General features: G+C 44.8%; 1 protein-coding gene across 9 annotated transcripts; it reads right to left on the reverse strand.

Annotated features, from left to right (window-relative positions):
- Window positions 1-667: 667 nt before the first annotated feature.
- STRA8 (stimulated by retinoic acid 8) lies at window positions 668-16,464 on the reverse strand. Of its 9 annotated transcripts, none has more exons than XM_077934886.1 (10): window positions 14,795-15,178; window positions 13,392-13,537; window positions 12,008-12,205; window positions 11,424-11,499; window positions 9,587-9,671; window positions 8,927-9,085; window positions 6,819-7,101; window positions 3,966-4,042; window positions 3,475-3,586; window positions 669-941 (listed from the first exon to the last, which is right to left on the reverse strand). In XM_077934886.1, the coding sequence occupies exons 3-10, from the start codon at window positions 12,197-12,199 to the stop codon at window positions 867-869; spliced, it is 1,059 nt and encodes a 352-aa protein (XP_077791012.1). In that variant the 5' UTR covers window positions 12,200-12,205; window positions 13,392-13,537; window positions 14,795-15,178; the 3' UTR covers window positions 669-866. The 9 variants fall into 9 exon arrangements, with proteins under 9 accessions (XP_028602050.2, XP_077791012.1, XP_077791011.1 ...); XM_077934885.1 differs by lacking the exon at window positions 13,392-13,537 and adding an exon at window positions 13,838-13,912; XM_077934888.1 differs by having other exon boundaries at window positions 13,392-13,534; window positions 14,753-15,178.
- Between the last annotated feature and the right edge of the window lie 65 nt (window positions 16,465-16,529).

The raw sequence follows: 16,529 nt of genomic DNA on the forward strand, positions 1-16,529 counted from the left end.
TTCTTAACCCGAGGTACCACTGTACTTGGCTGCAAGATGCTGCAGTTTAATGCGTTGCCTAATTTGTCTCTACTCAATGTGTGAACACCTTTGGGTAGACATCCCCAGCCATCAACACCCCTGGTGTGTGCACTAGCACAAACAAACTGAAGTCGCAATGATGTGAGAGCTAAGAGCACTCTCCCCTCCTGTGGTTTCCAGAAACTGGTATTACTGCCTCTGTGGGGGCACAGCACAGCCATCATGGCTAGTAGCCATCCATAGCAGATCCTCCACGAATTAAAGTCATCTGAGTTGGCGGCCACTCCTGCCTGCTGTGGGAATGAGTTCCATAGTTTTGCTATGCATTGTGTGAAGAAGTGCTTTCTTTTATCTGTTCTGAATCTTCCAATATTGGATGTCCCCAAGTTCCAGTGTTTCAAGGAGAAAAACTTTTCTCTAGCCACTTTCTCCATGGCACCCACAATCTTACCAGCTTCTGTCATGCTCCCTGTTTTCTCTAAACTAAAAAGTCGCAAATGCTGCAACCTTTCACCAGAGGGGAGTTGCTCCATCGCGCTATATGCTATGAGTAGAAATGGTGGCTATTTCTTCCCAACCTGTCTTGTTTTGCACTTCTCAGCACCAAATTTCAGACGTACTTCTTTTTTTTTAATTTTAACTTTATAAATATCAAACTGCAATACATGTAAAAAGTACAAATAATTTAACCAATGAAGAATTATGTAGTATAAACAAACAGAACTCCTTTAAACATGATGAACACCAAGGAATTGAAGCAGCATCTCCTCTCATGGTGGCATAGGCTGAGGGGTGTCATTAAGTAACAAGTAGGACCCCCCCATGCTTAATAGAACCATCTTAATTTACAAATCTTCGTCATCAAATGTCTCTGTGCATCTCAGCATCACAGTCTCATAATCCAGCTGGAGAACCTCTTCCTGTCAAACAGATGCAGGGGGAGAGGGATAAAGCTCTTATTAGCAGTGAATGGCATTGGCAAAACAGGTAAATGAATATTCTTTCTCTAGAACAGGGGTAGCTGGCTTGGGGCCCTCCAGATGTGGTCAGGCTCCAATCCTCATCCAGCCCTGACCAGCTGATGGAAGCTGGGTGTCCAATAAAATTGGAAGGGCTGCAGATCTCCCATCCCTATCCTAGGTAATGATAACTAGCAGAATCTAGTTACTGCCGGTGGGGTTCCCCCTTCCCACATGCCAATGGAGTTTAAATGTTCCCGTTATATGATTTTAAAAAAGGGAGCTCTGGGACAAGCTGATTCATTGGATGGAGCAGCTCAAAGCTTGCCACCCAGCAAAATGTTTATAATTGTTGATTTTGACGGGCACATCTGTCATTACTTCACTTCTACCCAACCCACACATGGCAGCTTTGTGGAGGTAAAGCAAATGTTAGCCGAGTTAAGTTAGCTGGGCATGCACACAAGGAGAAAGAACGAGAGCTCTGCTAGCTATTTCTTGCTTTAAACGGAACAATACCTTTTCCTTTCAAAAGTGGGAAAGGGTGCCACAAAAACAGAAAGAAAAAGGATGCAGTTCAAACTGCCTTGAAGGATAAGAGCAAATGTCCATTTAACCCAGCAAAGTACAATAGAAGTAGCCAAACCTTGTTAATCTGAACCATACTAACTCCAGACATGGAATGCCTAGGCAATGGGTGCTAAAGCAATTTCGGTGAATGGCCCCAAGTTCTAGTATTTTGAGAACGAGTATTTTTTACTCTGTTTGCTCTCCCTCGACGATTCCTAAGTTCTGTAAAGTTTCATCACGGTGTGGCACATCATGACAGCCACCTTTCAACATTCTAGAGTTCCAGCCTCTTTCTTAAAAACAAAAAGTGGTTCTAAGTCTTTTGATCATTGCAGTTGGGCCTTCTCTACCTGCTCCACATGGAAAACTGCTCCTGATGGGAAACTGTGTGATTTGTTGCTGTTGTAAGTATAGGATACACACAGTATTATTACAAGCAGCCCTTCTTATATTGTTCAGAGATTAACAGTGTCACAGACTTTAATGCATGTGCCCAGCCCTGAAGAACTTTGGGTTGACACCTCATCCTGGTCTCTAGGGATAATGTGAAGCATTTAATGGATATGACATTAAGCAAGGACAAAAGCCGTGGCTGAAACCAGTTATCCTAGCTGCACATTTCTCTTCATTGATGCGTATTCTCCTGCAGTTATGTAAAAAAGAAACTGGGTGCCACTGTTTCTTAAAAAAAGGAAACAAGTCCTCCTACTTCTTCCTGTTCAGCCCATCATCTCTCAACTAGAAACCTGCTATTCCTGCCCAATTAAACTTTGCAGTTATCTCTCTTCTACTGTTATGAATGAGTTGAACTGGGATGGTCAGTCTTAGTCATCATCAGCTTGCAGATGAGTCACATAATTTTAGTCTGTTGAGGATGCTGAGATTTACTCAGGATACCCAGGTCCCCTTTACATAACTACAGCTCCCAGGATCTCCTGTCCAGAGGAGATGGCTTCTATCATCCACCTGTACTGCTTCTATGCTCTAATCCAGGGCTTTTCAAACTTGGGAATCCAGCTGTATTTGGACTTTAAATCCCATCATCCCCAACCACTGGTCCTGCTAGCTATGGGTGATGGGAGTTGTAGTCCAAAAACAGCTAGAGACCCATCTCACTGCACAGGGCATTTGCTGCTCACAGCTTCTTTTCTCTTCCCTTCTCAGCCTTATGAATATTTTGTCCCACTACTCCCTGCACCCCCAAGCTGCTGCTTCTCCCTGGGGCACTTGGAAGAATCCTTGCAAAGCTTCTGCCTTCTCCTTGGTTCCTGATGCATTAAGCCAGATAGAAAAGAAGGCTTCACAGCAAGGACACAAAATGTTATAGTCTATACAGTGCAGCTGCTCAGAGTACCAGCCAGCGGTGCTCCTCTCCAGGATTCTCTGCTCTATTCCCCCTTCCCCATTTTCTGTTTTCCTTCCTCAGCAGGCTCAGTCTTAAAAGAACTGTCTTGTGCATAGATGCTGCTGTTTGGGCTATATAGAAGATCCACATTCAGATTATATGAGTCTGCTATCGATATATCAAACATAGACAGTTTGGACTTCCACAACAACAAGCACACTACAGGCAAATGCTGCACCCTGGGGATAGCAGTTCTGTAATAGGGCACCTGCCCCTGTGAAAGCCCTATTCACCCATGACCTGAAGAGCAGTTAGGTATACCCTCATGTTACAACTGAAAGACTGCCTGAGAGACAAACAGGCAAATGTGAAGTGAAAATTGCCGTTGCACCCAATTAGCTCTGAAATATATGCAAGGCATTCTGAAAAAGGCCTTCAAATGGTGCATTAATTTAACCTACTTGCAGTGATGTGGTAGTTCTTATATCTTCAACAACACAACAGGCGGTCCTAACATTACCTGCAAGTTTATATTTGGGTGGGGTGGGCACTTATAACAAGCACTTTGCAAAGTCCTACCTGGGAAGGTTGTGTGTTGGCAAAAAACAGGCTCTTCAAGAAGCTGATGATCTGCAGGTAGAGGTGATGGTAATCCTCTTGGCTTTCTGAAGTACAGCCTGTGAATGCTGAGCTACAAACAGAAGAAGAGATTATAGTGAGCCTTGCAAGCGGCAGGGGCTGGTGGAGGCGGGATGATGAGCGGCGTGAAAGGGCTGGCTCCGGAGAGGGGCTGCTAAAAATGGCGCTCAGCCAACCGCAGTTCAACAAAGCCCAGCCCCCTTCCCCCTCTAGGCAGGGCAGGGATAAGCCAGGAGGAGGGAGGGAGGAGGCGCCACCGTGGTGTGGGGGGGAGAGGGGGGGAATGGCGCAGCCCGAACAATCAGAATCCACACACCAATCCACACAGCGATTCCTGGGCCGGATCCAGAAGGCAACTGGGCCAGATCCGCCTTCTGGACCTTAGTTTGCCGACCCATGATCTTGGCAGTCCACAGAACTGAGCCTATTACCTTTGGCTGGACATTTCTTGGGTTTCATTTCTATCCAGGAAGCTAGTTGCCACATCGAATGCATCTTCAAAGAGGATCTAAAAAAAGAGGGAGATGGCATTTTGGATACTAGCTCTCAGATAGATATGGTGTTAAGAGTCTTGTTTGAACACTATGCCACTCACAACAACAACAACATGGGAAGGTATTCTGCGAAGCACTTTATCTAACAAAAAACACACACCTCACAATTCTGCATGACAAAGGAATGCAGATGGACAAACATGGAAGGAACTTGGAACTCATGAGCAATAAAGCTTTTAGTGTCAATCATCTCTTTAAAAATCTAGTTTTTAATCTCTTAAAAAACAACAGGCTATTATTAGGGTAGGTCGTGTTTTGTTTCCTGGTTTTATAAGAGTTGGCCATAATTAATAAAAAGTGTGGGACAGAAGCCAGCTAGTTTCACTGTGAGCGTCACTTTTTAATTCTCTGTAACCCTTGAATCTGGGTCAGTTATTCACAACAGCGTCAGTGAAAGGTAGGGATCGTGCTGGTAGCTCCATCCTTTTCTAGCATTGTGCTAAACTGCATCATCTGGATTCCAGATCCAACTCGGCTGTGTGCACATAACTGGGTTTAAACCACCTTTCTATAACACAGTGAATGTTTCTGCAGCATGTGAATCGTATCTGTGTTTTATGTTTCTGTTTTAGCCTAGTTGTAACCAAGATTCCTCAAGTGTGAAGGCGAGGAGGGATGGGAAACCTGTGGACCTCCAGATGTTGACGGACTCCAGCTCCCATCATTCCTGAATACTGATTAGGGGTGATGAGAAGTGGGAGTCCACACTGCATGGAGAACTCCCACAGAGTATGGTTATTCTCTTTATATGAAGGGAGACTTTGCAAAGCAATGAGATTGCCTCAGCAGAAGTTTTGGTGGAAGTTTTGGCGGTACACGAAGTTTTGCTGCTAATGGCCGGATCACTCCCACAGAGATTGTCTGTGGGCTGGACTGGCGCAGTGCGACGCCAGAAATCGCGCCTGCACAGAAGCAATTTTTGGAGTCTAGACATGCACAGATGAGATTTCTGATATCTGCGCGTGCGCAGACACGATCTTGGGCACCACTCAGCGAGTTCCCGCACTGCGTCGGTTTAGCGCAGTGCGCGGGGGACTCACCGAGTAGGCAGTTCGGAGCAGGGGCGGCTTGTGGGCTGGTAAAACGGTCTTCGTGGGCCGCATCTGGCTCATGGGCTGCATGTTGCCGACCCCTGATATAAATATTAACCTTAATTATTCATATTGGCAGCTCAACCTTGTCGAGATTTAATTCTGCAATCTTTTGTATTTTTCCTAATGCAAGGGTCTCTTGTTGCTTGTTATACATTGTTATTTTATTCATTTATTTCATAAAATTTCTATATGTAAATTCACCCACCCATTCAAATTACATGGGGCTGATGCTACTGCTTGCTTTGATTGCTGACCTCTTTACCCTTCTCCATAAATGAGTTTTGCCTGCCTGCCCAGTCACCGTGCTGTTTATGTCTGGAGGGGCTCAAACATTTTTCTTCCTTCATTTCAAGATGGTCACTTTAGCTGAGAACCTCAGGTTTACAGCTTTTGTTGGAAACAGGTGCTGCCTTACCTGTAATTTTTCCTCACCTGCCTAATGAGTCCTGCCATTTATTCCCAGGACCTGCCCTGCCTTCTGAGTTTATAATTTATCCTAGTGATTTTAAAATAGGTCATTACACCTCCCCTACACTTTTGGGGTGTGTGCCAGCATTCTTGAAGATTAGGAGCCAGGGCAAGTGTCAGAAACTAGAATCTTTTTAACACCCCATCAGGGCCCACTGCTGATGCCTGTCCTTCCGGATTTCTGTTTCATCAGATTTATTTATTTATTAATCCAAGTCAAATGCTCCCCGTAGCATTGAGGAGCTCAGTCAAGCCGTCATTTTAATTTACCACAATGTATTCATTTATTTATTATTTGTAAAACCGCCTGTCATAGCAGGGCGATACACAGAATGAAAAAAGCAACAAAAGAGAACAATAAAAATGCTGTCAGTAAAACACCCAAAGTGATTTGCTAGACTGATCCTTCTTTGGAGACACTGTGCTCCAGCATTTGGGAGTGGGTTGAGGATTTTAACAAGCCATTCGCCTGAAATTGTTTATTGCCTGCTTTGGTATTGTTTTGACACTGTTTATTTTATTGACTACTTATGTATTGTGTGATTCAGGGCCGTCTTAAGCATATCCGGCACCATGGTGCAAAGAGCAGCAGCTGGCCACTGCTTCGTGCCACGGTGGCCATGGCAGGCAGCACACCGAGTGCGCGGACCTGTGCTGAGCACGTGTTGCGCCACTCCCGCCAAGCATTGGCTCGGTTTTTCCCCTTTTAGCCTTCTGGCACCCCACAGAATTTGGCGCCTGCAGGCTAAAAGGGAAAAAACCGAGCTGCCGCTCGCCGGGAGTGGCGCTCGCTCATTCGGTGTTCCCCGGACTCTCGCCTGGTGCCCTCCAGAAACTGGCGCCCCGAGCCTCTACGGGTAAGGTGGGCCTCGTGTGATCATTGTTTCATTGATAAGCAACGCCCTGGGACATTATGGTGCAAGACTGGCTATAAATTCCACGCAGAGAAATAAAACAGTCAGTTGGATCAGCTGCCTGCCCTTTTTAGAGCACACTGGTTAAGGCACTACTAGCTGCTGTCAGAGGGAGGCACTGCTTCTTGCAGAAGCTACAGGTGGAGGATGGGGCCTACCAAAAGGTGCTTTGCCCAGGGCCACTTCAACCTTAGAGCCAGTCCTGGTTAGAACTCTGAAGCTTGAATCCTACCTTAAGAGTGATTCTTTCTCACCTCCTCTGGTGTGGATACTAGCGAACCGCTGGCTTCCTGACTAGCTCCGCTGTCCCTCACACTGCCCTCAGTACAAGGAGGCTCTTGGGAAGCCATCTTGACCTCAGTGATGAAATTCTGCCTCTGATTACAGTACTGCAGGACACCGTCCCTCCTCTCTTCAGGGAGGCCCTGCCACAGGTGGGAAACGGCTGTGGAGACCACAGGAAGAGTAACGTCTTCGGGGCTCACAACCCCATTATCTACCAGCAGGTCTACTGTCTGTTTGTAAAAATGTAAGTATCTAGATAAGAGAGGAAAGGAGACAGCTTTTAGAATGTGGTCTGGATAGCATCCGATAGCGCAGAGACCAACCAGGTAGTCCCTTTTGTGACTCATATATTTGGTAGTAGCCATGAGAAGGTGGCACAATTTAGGAAGCTGCCTCGTCCCAGGTCTGTTCTAATGGTTAATAGATTTCCAGGAGGATCAAGCAGAGAGTGCTCTTTCCTGCTACCTGAACCCTTTTCTTCTTCTTTTAAATGGAGTTAACCAAGGTCTGAACCTGGGACAGACGTTCTGCATGCACAAGTGAACCACCAACAGAGCAATGGGCTCTTCTCTTTGTACACCAAAGTATCAAGCCAGGGAATCACCCAGCATTTCTCCTGGTGACGGAACATATATGGTCTTGTTTTCAGCTGTGTTAAACATGTCACTCTATTCAGTAGTCTATTATGCCTGTTAACTCACTGGAAGTTCCCCTAAATTATGATTTAGGGTAGGTGGGTGCATGGGGGGGGGGGAGAGTATGAGCTGATTTCTTGTGTTGCCCAACTATATAGTATATAGAACCATAGTTGGAAGGGACTCCGAGGGTCATCTAGTCCAACCCCCAGGAATGCAGGAATCTTTCGCACAACGTGGGGCTCGAACTCATGACCCACAGATGAAGTTTCTCATGCTCTACCAGCTGAGCTATCCAACCACTAAAAGGGAAGGTCACAACTGTGTCACATCTGATTACAGAACCAATTACTGGAGGAGAATCAGTAACGTAAAGAAGACACATGTGCTTGGCCTATTATTGCACAGCAACAGCCAGTTATTCACTCTTGTCGTGACAGACCTGGTCAGACTTGCTCTAAGGAGTATCACTGAAGGTGGGAAGGGAGGGAGCAGAAACCACAAAAGGAGTTGTATAGGTTTTGTGAGGAGTAAAGTGCTTATTTTGCTGGCTAAACCTTTTGCAGACAGTCGAAGAACTCTGTTAATTAGAAAAGGCCACAATAAAGTGTATGAGAGAAGCAGGCTTGCGCCACCTGCTGGCCAAGCTGGATTGATACCTCTATTTCAGCCTGACCCTCAAAAGAGAATTGCAGATTATAGTGCAGAATTATAACATTATGTTATGTGGTGGGCATATAGTACTTAAGAAAAGCAGCAATAGAAGATAAGTCATCACAAATGTGCATCAAGCTAGGTCTTAGCTTGTCATTTGTATCAACAAAACATTATCCCAAGCTTGTATGGGATATATATATATATATATATGTGTGTGTGTGTGTGTGTGTGTGTGTGTGTGTGTGTGTGTTCTACAGTGCTCAGGCCATTTAAGCTATTCTGTTGACTATGACAGATGTGAGCAAACATTTCCTCTATTTCACAGGGGAAAAGAATTTTCTAAAAGCTGCAAAGCTCTGTGACAAATGCAGCTGCTTTCCTGTGGCCTTCCTATGTTACGTATGCCAGTGCAAAAGTGTCAGGGACTATATTATTACCATTATTAATTAAATTTGTATACCGCCCTATACCTATAGATCTCAGGGTGGCTAACAGCATAAAATATAACAATGACAATATAAAAAATGCAAAATACATAAAACAAAGACAACCCAATAATTTCCCCTATACAAAGGTAACCAATCACTCCAGCAGAATTTCAACAGGGCACAGTTTCTCTCGTTAGGGAGTCCTATGAAGGGTGAAGTCAGACCCACAGAAATCACCCTATCCTGCAGCTATTGGTGTCTTTCTTGTATCAGGGAAGGACTCAGAAAATTCCATCCTCTGTAACGTTAGCAGGTGGGTTGTTCCAAAGGAAGTAACAATGGAAAAGCTTCACATACCGCTCAAACTCCATGAGGTCAGGAGAAGAGGCAGCTGGCGACTGCGTCAGCCTCAGAGTCACATCCTCCCCTACCAAGGTCTTTTCGTGTTCCTGAATCACGTACCAGACGGTAGCGCCACTCTGACTTGCAGAATTTGAAGGAGGGGATGCAGCAGCACTAGAAGCAAGAAAAGGAAAGCTAGAAAATATTTAGGGGATGAGAGATTGACTGGCTGTTGGTTTTATCCAGTCACAGCGGACCCACTGAAATGGATCACCCTAGCTAACTTTAGTTTGTTAACTTCAATAGGTCTGCTCTGAGTAAAACTTAATTGGACACAAGCTTTTATTATGAGCAGCTACTTCCCCCCCCCCCCCCAATAACTTGCTAGGCTACCCAAATCCTGTTAAGAAAAGGACTACATTGGCAGAGAGAAGCAAATATAACAGGGGTTTGGGTCTGGGACTGATATGATGCTACAAAATGAGTTGCTTTTAAGGGTCGGCTCAGCCTGCTCTGCAATAATTTTGCTTCTTGTTTGTTCCTATAGCCTGAAACTGTGTGTACATACACAACTCACAAGGCAGAAGCAGTTTATCCTCCTGAAGCTTGCATAAAAGTTTTCTGAGTTGCTTAAAGGGGACAAATTCAGTACATCTATATTCTTCGGTGACTTACCTGTGATTGTTGAAGTACATTTTGACATATTCTTCCTTTACTTCCTCCAAGCTCGATGGATGGCCATCCTCCAGATTTAAAACCTCTGTTGCCAGAAGAATGAGCACCCATCAACAAAGTGGCACATTTTGAAGCTCTCTCACACCAGGCCCATTTCAACGAAATGATGTGGGTAAATGGCTTCATAAGTTACCAACAAGATACTGGTATACAGTGGTACCTCGGGTTATGAACGCTTCAACTTACATTTTTTCGGGTTACGAACGATTGTAACCCAGAAGTAAGTTGTCCAAGCTCTCGGAGGCCTCGTCGCTGCCTGGAGGCAAACCTGGACATCGGCGGGGCCTACGGAGCTCTCTGATGCCTCTGTGAATGCTGGGAACCAAGCCCCGACATCTGCAGTGCCTAGAGCGGCTCAGCGAATTCTGGGAGCCTAGCCCCGACATCCACGGTGCCTGCAGAGACTCTGCGACTGGGCTCCAGCCACAGGAGCTCTCTGAGGCCTCCACGAACGCAGGGAGCCAAGGCGACTGTGATTGTGGAAGAGGACCCTGAGCCCCCTCCAAACAGTGAGTTTGGAAATAAATTTTAATTTTTTTCATCTAAAATACTGTCTTATTTATTTTATAGTACAGTACATTGATTATTGCCTTCATTTTATGGATCAATGGTCTCGTGAAACAGTAAAATTCGTGTTAAATTGCTGTTTTAGGGGGTGTTTTTTCATCGTCTGGAACGGATCAATCCACTTTCCATTACTTTCAATGGGAAAGTCCGCTTCAGGTTAAGTACAGACTTCTGGAACCAGTTAAGTACTTAACCTGAGGTACCACTGTATATATTTTAAATCCTCATCCTTTTTTTATGCTCAAAACACCTTACAATAAAAAAATCAAACTATATATCACAATGTAAAAACCAAGGGAAAAGCAGAGTAAAATGAAATAAGCACTAGAACTGTAAATTCCAGAAGGAAATACAATCAAGTTAGCAAGCCAGAGAAGACAGGGCCTATGAGGGATCACAGAAAAATCCCACAACTTTATTTTGGAAGAGGCCATGCAGAAGGCTCAGTGCCCAGCATTAAAGGAGCAGGTAGCACAGGGGATGAGAAAGGAACTCTGCCCAAGCCTCCAGAGAGCCACTACCAGTGGGTCAGATGGGGGGAAAGGAAGAGGCAAGATAGCCTGGGGGGAAAGTGACATCACCAAAGGATAATTTGTAATCTTCAAGCCTGAGCAAAGATTAAAATTGAGGTCTATCTAGCACGCCTTCTGCATTTACTGAAACACACTGAGGGACAGAATACATATGACTTAATCACATAGTTCATCTTTGAGTGCAAGCTCCTCCCCCATAATAAATTTCAGGGGGCAGGAGGTGTGAGCTAGAATGAGACCCTGGCATGAAATAATTAATGATGTAATCCTTCCTAGGCCATTCATTTCAATGTAAAGGAAAAGTCAGAACAATGTTTAAAATTTGGTCATTAATTAGGTATCAGTTGCAGACTAAAAAGAAGTGAGTACCAATTGCAATTGCTGGATTGATTTCTGTTCTGCACTTTGGGACAAAAACACAAACAGTGGCAATTTCTGCTTCTGTTTCCATTAGAATTCTCCAACATCCTTAGTTGAAGATATAGGTTTACCACCTCACCTACTATTTGTAAGAAGAACCAGGCTCAGGATGGTATGTCAGAAGGAACAAGAACCTCAGCCATCTGCAGGGACAGTTTACCTCTTTAGTCATGTCTGCCTAGTACATTTGCCTACTGAAAAAGTCAGGGAAAAGGTTTTTCATATTTAAATGAGGTGTCATGGTGCTGGTACGATACCTTTCATTTTCAGCAAGTTTTCCAAGGTTTTCTCCAGCTCCTGGATATAATTCTTAGCCTTGCATAAAACCTGACACTAAACAAAAACAGAGAACAGGCCCAATCTAGCTGTGTTCTGAGCAGATTAACATTTTAATATGCCTTAGATTTTTCTGATCGTCTTCTTGTTGCCGGCTAAACATCCATTTGAAGACTTCAAATACTGTACAATGGATTATGAAAAGCAAAGGAAGACAGCACAGTAAATTAATACCCACCAGATCAGGAAATGCATGGCCTTTCATGCAGATTGTTTCGACCCTTCATTGTATTCCTCAAAACACATAAACAAAAGATGGATTCAGAAGCCAACATTCTCCTCCAAGAGCTATAATTCTCGGAGTGGCTTAACAGTCAACCACTCTTCCCAAAAACTGTAGTTCTATGAGGAGAACTGGAGTCTCCTAACAATTCACAGCACTCCTGGAAACAAACTAGTTCCCAAGAGTCCTTGGGGAAAGCCATGACTGTTTAAAGAGGAACAACAGTGTTTTAAAAATAGTGCAGATGGGCCCATAGGTGCTGATTACGAGTTATTTCTATACCTTTGATGTGGAGTTATCTTGCTGAGAATATACTGTTTCTCGTAGGTTGTTGAAAAGTCCTGCCAAGGTAGCTCTGTTGCGTGCCTGAGACAACCGTCTTTTGCCCCCTTGCGACTTTGGATCCTGCAGACGTGTACGATACTTAGAAGTCACTCTAGCATATGGGGTGCTACAATTTCCAGATGTCTCCATCAAAAGCTGTAAGACAATGCCATTCCACTGCTTAAAAAACAGCTTAATATCAGCAGTGGCGAGTGCAAAAAGAAGACCCAGCTAGAAAAATAAAATACAATAGGAAGTGCAAAGAGTATCCGAAGTAAAGCCCAAAATAGGAATGCATCTCAAGACAAAATGTGGGTTTTATTTTTAAAGCAGCCCATTTCAAGGCATTTTCAAATCAGCAAATTCAGGTTGTGTAATTAAATATGATTTCGAGCTCTTGTGCAACAAACCTGTTTCCCTCCCACAACTGGACTTTTGTGATAAGGAAATTGTAAAAGCACTGGAAAGTGTAGGATGTTGTATAACCTCCCCACAACAAATCAGAACAAATGCTTGATAAATAGCCCCCTGCAAACCTGTAAAAACAAATCAAGATTAATGCTCAATCTGGAAGTGACCTAGGTCAGGCTGTCATTTTGACTTGGGTTGACCAAACCAATGGTCTCTTGCTAGTCTCTGTTAAGCCTTAAAGACAGCACTGAGTCCTTGTTATCCATTAGCGTTCCTAGGCCCTGTTCATGTCCTCTGAAAAAACCCTCACACAAAGAAATTTAGCAGATGACACTTTTCCCACCACAGAAGCCGTTATTAAAAGTAATTTCGTTGTCCCCGAGAGGGGGCAATGACAATAAAGATATTATTATTATTATTATTATTATTATTATTATTAAAAACAGTAGATAAGGTGGCAAACTTGTATGTCTGCATTTCACCATGTCAGCCTGCAGGTGGAGTTCACCTATGGGGAAAACAACACCACAATATTTTACAGTGGTACCTCAGGTTAAGAACTTAATTCGTTCCGGAGGTCCGTTCTTAACCTGAAACTGTTCTGAATCTGAGGTACCACTTTAGCTAATGGGGCCTCCCGCTGCCAGAGCACGATTTCTGTTCTCATCCTGAAGCAAAGTTCTTAACCCGAGGTACTATTTCTGGGTTAGCAGAGTCTGTAACCTGAAGCGTCTGTAACCCGAGGTACCACTGTACATATACTGAAAACCAGCAAGTCTGGGAGTAGAAGAGGCAATACCTAATTTTTTATGTTCATGAATTTTTAATATTTTTGCAGAGCATTCAGTCACACAAAACTCTACCTGACGAAATTCAGCCAGCACAGCTTTACCAACCTAGCTGCTGTTTCAGAGAAGTAAATTACACTTACAAGTTAGCAACATGCCTGCACAGGGATTTGTACTTAGTCTGGCATTCTTAACCACTACATCAAATTGCTTCAGGAAACGCCAGGGCCGGGCCAGTGGTAAACTGGTAAGAAAACTGTTGTGTGCTTTGACAATGTATGTCAAGCTGCTGTTGAAGAAACAGAATTGTGGTCAGGAAGAAAACAGTTACCCTATTACCCACAAGTAATAGGTCCACTGTTTTAGTCAGACATCCTCTTGATAAATCTCTGCCAGATCCTTTAAGGCTGAAATTCTGCATGCTTATGTCTGACTGGACATCTGGTTGGGTTCAGTGGGACTTACTTAGTTCCAAATAAATATGCTTGGGATTGGGGTCCACATTTATTTTGCATTCAAGAACAGTGCAAGAGGCTTGCACAGACCCTTTTTGCAACACAGAGCATATATTACATCCCTCCAATCCTACCGAGATCCTAGGATAAAAGCAGCTGTAACTGAGGTGTGGCTTATTCCTTCCCTTTGCCGCCAAAAATATTTAGTTCTGGAAATATATATAGAAAGGAATAAGGACTGTGCTCCAAACAGCACTTAAGAGATTTTATACAACAGAAGCAAATAATTCATTTTTGATATTTTGAATTAAACAAACAGTGCTGCAGACTCCTGCCAAGTTCTGCAAATCTTGAGTGGAAAGGCTCTTGATATTTACATAACAGTCTGGTATCACCTGTTAATTATGTGTCAGTGGATTTCTTATTCTCCTCCACAGCAATATATAGTTAACTCAGTTGACACTGAGTGACCACAGGATTGATCCCTCCCACTTGGTATTTTCAAGAGCACTGTGACATTTTTCAAATACAGACTTACATCTGAGTAAACTGGTATTTAGAAGAAAAGTGTTTTTAAGGTTTGGGGAAGGCCGTAGCTCAGTGGTAGCAGACCACCTGCCTTACTTCTAAAGCTCCCGGGATTCCTGGCATTGCCCAGCGGGCACTGGGAATTTTTCTGAAACCCTGGAGACCTGCAGTTCATATAGACAGAATACTGACAGCAAATTTCAACTAGTTCGTTGCTGTCTCAAACCAGCCTTTCCATTATTTTTAAAATCCCACGTTCCCAACTGACTTCAAGGGGGGGGGGGGGAGGAATTTGCTGACTCTCCAACCACGGTGCTGCTGTTGAAAAATATCTACAATCCCACCTGCCCCGCCCGTTTCTCCACTACATTTCACCGCCTTTCCCCCCAGACATTGCTCTGCTTTAGGGGCGCCAACTCATTCCCCACTTTATGCCCCCAGCCTCCCTCTGCCCCTTTGCAGACTCGGCCCTGGGATACGAGAGGAAGACGCTGCACGCCCTTTTGCAGAAGATGCCTCACGCGAAGGATGCTTTTCAAGCGGCGCCCGCTCCTCCAGCTCACCTTGCGCTAAGCTAGCAGCCAGCAGCGCAGCTTTAGCAGCACGCGCCCCGCCGCGCGCCTTCCCGCTCTATCTCCTCGCCCTAGCGCTAGCCGAGAGGCGCACAGCCAATCAGAGCACAGGAGGCATCTCAAGCCACCAATAGGAAAGCTCTGGTGTCGAGCCGGCCGTTCTGGTAGCGGGGCTGGAAAAGGGCAACAAAAACGCGGGAAAGAAAAATGGGGGAGCGGCAGAAAAGGGGAAAGAGGCGAAGCGGGGACGGAGATTTGGGAAAGTGGGTGAAGCTGAGTGAGGGGGTTTTAAAGTACCGGGCAGCAAACAGTATTTACTCGTGTGTCGCTTAATTTAGGTATAGGTTATAATATAGTACTGTACATAGAACGGAAGTTGTTTACACCCATAGTTAAGTACCGCCTGCATTTGTGTTTCTGGTGCAGCGCTGTGTTCACACGGGCATGAGGCAGGTGGCCGTCCCTTGAATATCTCCATGTAAATGCAACCCAATTTAGACCGGATATTGTGTGTGCTGGAAGAAAGCGTTTGTACGCGCTGGGTGTCTCCTTTAAAGCGGGTCACTTCCTCTGCACGTGCCTAGCGGAAGAAACACCTGACACGTGTAGTTCGTGCCCGGTCCACCCAAGATAGGGCTTAAGTTGCATTTGGGAGGGAAAAGGCGAGTGGTGGATCCACATGTAAGCGGATTACTATGCCGGAGAGAGAGTTTGTAAGGCGCCCTCTTGAGTGAAGACTTTAAAACACCAGCTTGCAGTGGGGCAACCTGGTCTGACCAGCTCCCCGAAGTAGTATTTTGGGGGTATACAAGCTACCACCTTTTCCCCAAAGACCGAGCTGCTTTGGCCATCTTGAGCAGTTACTACACTACACGTAGCACGTCCCTGGCAGCAAAGAAATAAATGCTGAGGAAGAACAATTCTCCCTTGCTGCTTTACTATAGAAAACAAATAGAATTTAAAATGTAAAAATAATGAATATGATTTATGGGTGACCTCGAAGCACGCCTCGCTAACGTTCAATAGGATGCACGCATACAAAAAAGTGTGGCAATTTTGAAAAGGAAAGCAATGAGAGCTGCTGTGCTGTTTCGCAGACGTCTTAAGATGTTGCTTTGCTGTCATTTCAGTTTAAAATTCCAGGAGTGAACTTGGGTTTTCAGACACACATGGATGCTGACTTAGAAACCCCTTGCATCTGTGCGACTGATATTATTTTTCTGACCTTGAGGGCGGGTGGGGAATGCTATAACAATGGAATATATCGGTGGGTGTGAAGAGAGAGGAGCGTGCAACAAGGCAGGAAAGTAAATTCTCCCAGAGAGAGAGCAAACTGGCTAATAGTAATAATAAAATAACAATGATTAGAGTCCATAGAGTGCCTGCTGACAGGTCTGGATGAACTATTAAGACCATGTGGGCTAATGGCAGGTAAATCCTTGGCTGGATGGTCGGCAAGTTTGTTGCGGCATCTGGGATCCTTACAATCTCGAAACGTGTGCTTAAAACGATGCATTTCCCCTTAACAGTAAGGAAGGTCCCAACTCGCGGTTGCAGAGAAGCGCCCGCCTTGATGCTCAGGCCCGAGCCTTCAACCCAACAAAACCACACAGTCTCCTCTCTTTTAAAGCGAAGCAAAAGCCAACCGGATCCCGCCGGCCGCCAAACGCCGATTCTAGCAAAAAGCGGTGCTGGGGGAACCGAGGGCGGCGGAGCGCCTGGGCGA

Source organism: Podarcis muralis, chromosome 10, assembly GCF_964188315.1.
Source record: "Podarcis muralis chromosome 10, rPodMur119.hap1.1, whole genome shotgun sequence".
Lineage (NCBI taxonomy): Eukaryota > Metazoa > Chordata > Lepidosauria > Squamata > Lacertidae > Podarcis > Podarcis muralis.